General features: G+C 47.1%; 1 protein-coding gene across 1 annotated transcript in view; it reads right to left on the reverse strand.

Moving 5' to 3' along the window:
* Positions 1-2,134: 2,134 nt before the first annotated feature.
* The window catches only part of LOC124249935 (zinc finger protein 573-like), a 50,406-nt gene continuing 49,605 nt past the window's right edge, over positions 2,135-2,935 (reverse strand). The window contains 1 exon segment of the mRNA XM_046681525.1: positions 2,135-2,935. This exon segment is cut by the window's right edge and continues 11 nt beyond it. Within this exon segment, the coding sequence (XP_046537481.1) occupies positions 2,429-2,935 (507 nt within the window). The 3' untranslated portion in view covers positions 2,135-2,428.

Below are 2,935 nucleotides of genomic sequence, written 5' to 3' on the forward strand. Positions count from 1 at the left end.
GAATGGTTATGATTTAAAAATATGTCTGCAAATGGCTTGACATTCCTCCCTTCAAAAAGTGAAGCTGAATTCCTCTCCTGCTGCACGTGGGCTGGGCTTGCTGACTCGCTGCTAATGGACAGAAGGCGGCAGGCTAGACTGCAACAAGGATGACTTCTGAGAAAAGCCAATTATCACGTCACAAGGACTCTCGTGCGTGCGGCGTGTGGAGAGGTCCCGCTGGAGAGAGCACTCGCCGGGATGACCTCACCAGCACGTGAGGAAGCCGCCTTTGACAGCAGATCTCCCAGCCGCGTCAGGCCTGGAGAGAAGTGCAGCCTCATGGGACACCTGGAACCACCAGCCTGGCTGCGCCCACTTCCTGACCCACAGAAACTATGAGAAAAATACCCGTTTATTCGGATTTTAAGCCACTAATTTTGGAGGTACTTTGGAACACAGCAAGAGATAACTAACACAGATTTTGGCGCCTAGAAGAGGATGCTGGTGAAACCAAATACTAAAAATGTCAGAGTGGCTTTGGGTTCGCAAAGTGGGTGGAACCTAGAAGGGCCTGGAAGATGCTGTGAGCAGAAACCTAGAGGCTTCTGAGGCGGCGACTAGCGAGGGCTTACAGCAGACTGAGAAAAACAACGCAGAGCTGGGGAAAGGGATCCTGGTGTGGCAGCAGACAGTGTAGCGACATCACTGCAGGTGATAATGTGCAAAGTAGAAAATATACCTAATGACCTGGGGGCTTTAGCCAACGAGACTTCCAGGCAGAGTGCTGAGGGCGCCATTTGGCTTCTTGCTGCTTCAAGTAAAGTGCAAAAGTTAGGCCAGCTGGAGGAAGCCTGCCAAACACAAGTAAAGCAGGACTTGCTGCTTTTGGAAATTCCCAGCCTCTTCAGAAGGCACGTGATGCTAAACTTCGGAAATGGTCTTTGGACACAGGTCAAAGGCAGGGTATTGTTAGGAAAATACAACCTATAAGTAAGAGAGGGTGTGTGTTCATCTCGGTCCCTCGAGAGCAAACAACACAGGATGAGACACATAGAGGATCCTGGGTAACTGCCTAGCGAGGGAAAAGAGGAGAGCTGGGGAGGCAGGGAGAGTCTTCCGGCTCTGATGCAAGTCTGACAATCTGAAGGAGGGAGGACGAAGGGAGATTGTGTAGGACAACTATTAAAGTGCATGCAGGTCTGAGACACGAGTTCCAGCCAGGCTAGTGGGCAGTTCTTGATCCAGCTGCCTGGCTGAGAAGGTCCAGATCTCACAGGAACTGACCTGCACTAACACCCACTGTTCTCAGGAAACTGGCTGTGGGCCGCCCATGGAGGCGTGGCCTCTACATTAACATGGTGGTTATTTCAGAGAGGGAGCAGGTGGGGGTATCAGTCAATTATGCTCCTCCCAGCAGCTGATAGAGTATGACTATAAAAAACCCTCAGTTCAGACCACAGAATGATCTAAGGTGATGCCTAAGAGAACCATCGTTCAGTGAAATTCCCATAAAAGGGCCTGTCAGAGCCTCAGCTGCAGCCCAAGGTAGAGAAGAGCTGATGTGACTGAGAGAGTGAGAGAGTGAATGAGCGAGCGGGCACAAGCCCCAGGAGAAAGCTATCGTGCACATTCTCTTCCTTAGAAGCAAGGGACTAGGTTCGGCTCACATTTAAAGGAAGGGGAATTAGGCTCCAGTTTTGAAACGTGCAGTTTCAAATAATTTGTGGATATATTTTAAAAACATACTTATTGGCCCTCTGAGTACAAATTGTTTCCATTCCTACCACATGCAAAACATGCTCAAGGAGCCCCCAGAGTCTCGTCCGCTTGCAGCCTCACCTCCAAGTCCAGGGTTTCCTCATCTAAATCAGGTCCTCTGTGGATGAGGATGGCCTTCTCCTGATCCTCTCTCTCTAAGCCAGCAGCCAAGGTGAGCGAGCCCCCTGGGGGCACATCTTCAGCCCCAGTGAAGCCTTCAGATGACGTCAGTCTCATGAAAAACCCAATCCAGATGCACTCAGCCAAGTCACTCCTGAATTTCTGACCCACAGAAGCTGTGAGACTTGTTTACTGTTGTGATAAGCCATTAAGATTTGGGGTAATTTGTAACACAGCCACTGACAAGTAATATGAAAGGCTTTTTTTTAAGCCATTCATTAAATTAACAAATTTAATTAAAAATTCCACACTATGCATGTTGTACACATGAAGAAATTGGAATTCCCATTTTTTTCTTAATTTGCCATTGTTTGAATAGTCAGACATTCCATTAAAACAGGAGCAGCATTGAAGGCTTTCTAAAGTGGCATGGACTGCATTATGAATTCTCATGTTTGGTAAAGACAGACCCATTAGACTAACATTCAATCATTTCTCACCAGTGTGAAATGTCGGATGTCAACAAAGCTTGGGCTGTGCCTGAAGCATTCTCCTACTCCTTCTGTTCTTAGAGTCGCGTATCTCTATGAATTCCCTGATGTGCTTTCAGGGCTGAACCATATCTGAAGGCCTTCCCACACTTCTTACACACATAGGGCTTCTCACCAGTGTGGATTCTTTCATGCTGAACAAGGTTTGAAGCACGACTGAAGGCCTTCCCACATTCCTTACAGCCATAGGGTTTCCCACCAGTATGAATTTTCTGATGTTGTGTAAGGTATCCATACATTTTAAAGGCCTTCCCACACTCCTGACATTCATAGGGTTTTTGCTCAGCATGAATACTCTGGTGTGCAGTCAGGTGTGAACTGCGTCTAAAGGCTTTCCCACATTCCTTACATTCAAAAGGTTTCTTATCAGTATGAATACTCTGATGCAGAGTAAGATTTCTATAGAAAGTAAAGGTTTTCCTACACACCTTACACTCATAGGGTTTCACACCAGTGTGAATTTTCTGATGTTGATTAAGATACCCATGCAAGCTAAAGGCCTTCCCACATTCCTTACATTCATA

The sequence above is a fragment of the Equus quagga genome, chromosome 13, assembly GCF_021613505.1.
Source record: "Equus quagga isolate Etosha38 chromosome 13, UCLA_HA_Equagga_1.0, whole genome shotgun sequence".
Taxonomy (NCBI): domain Eukaryota; kingdom Metazoa; phylum Chordata; class Mammalia; order Perissodactyla; family Equidae; genus Equus; species Equus quagga.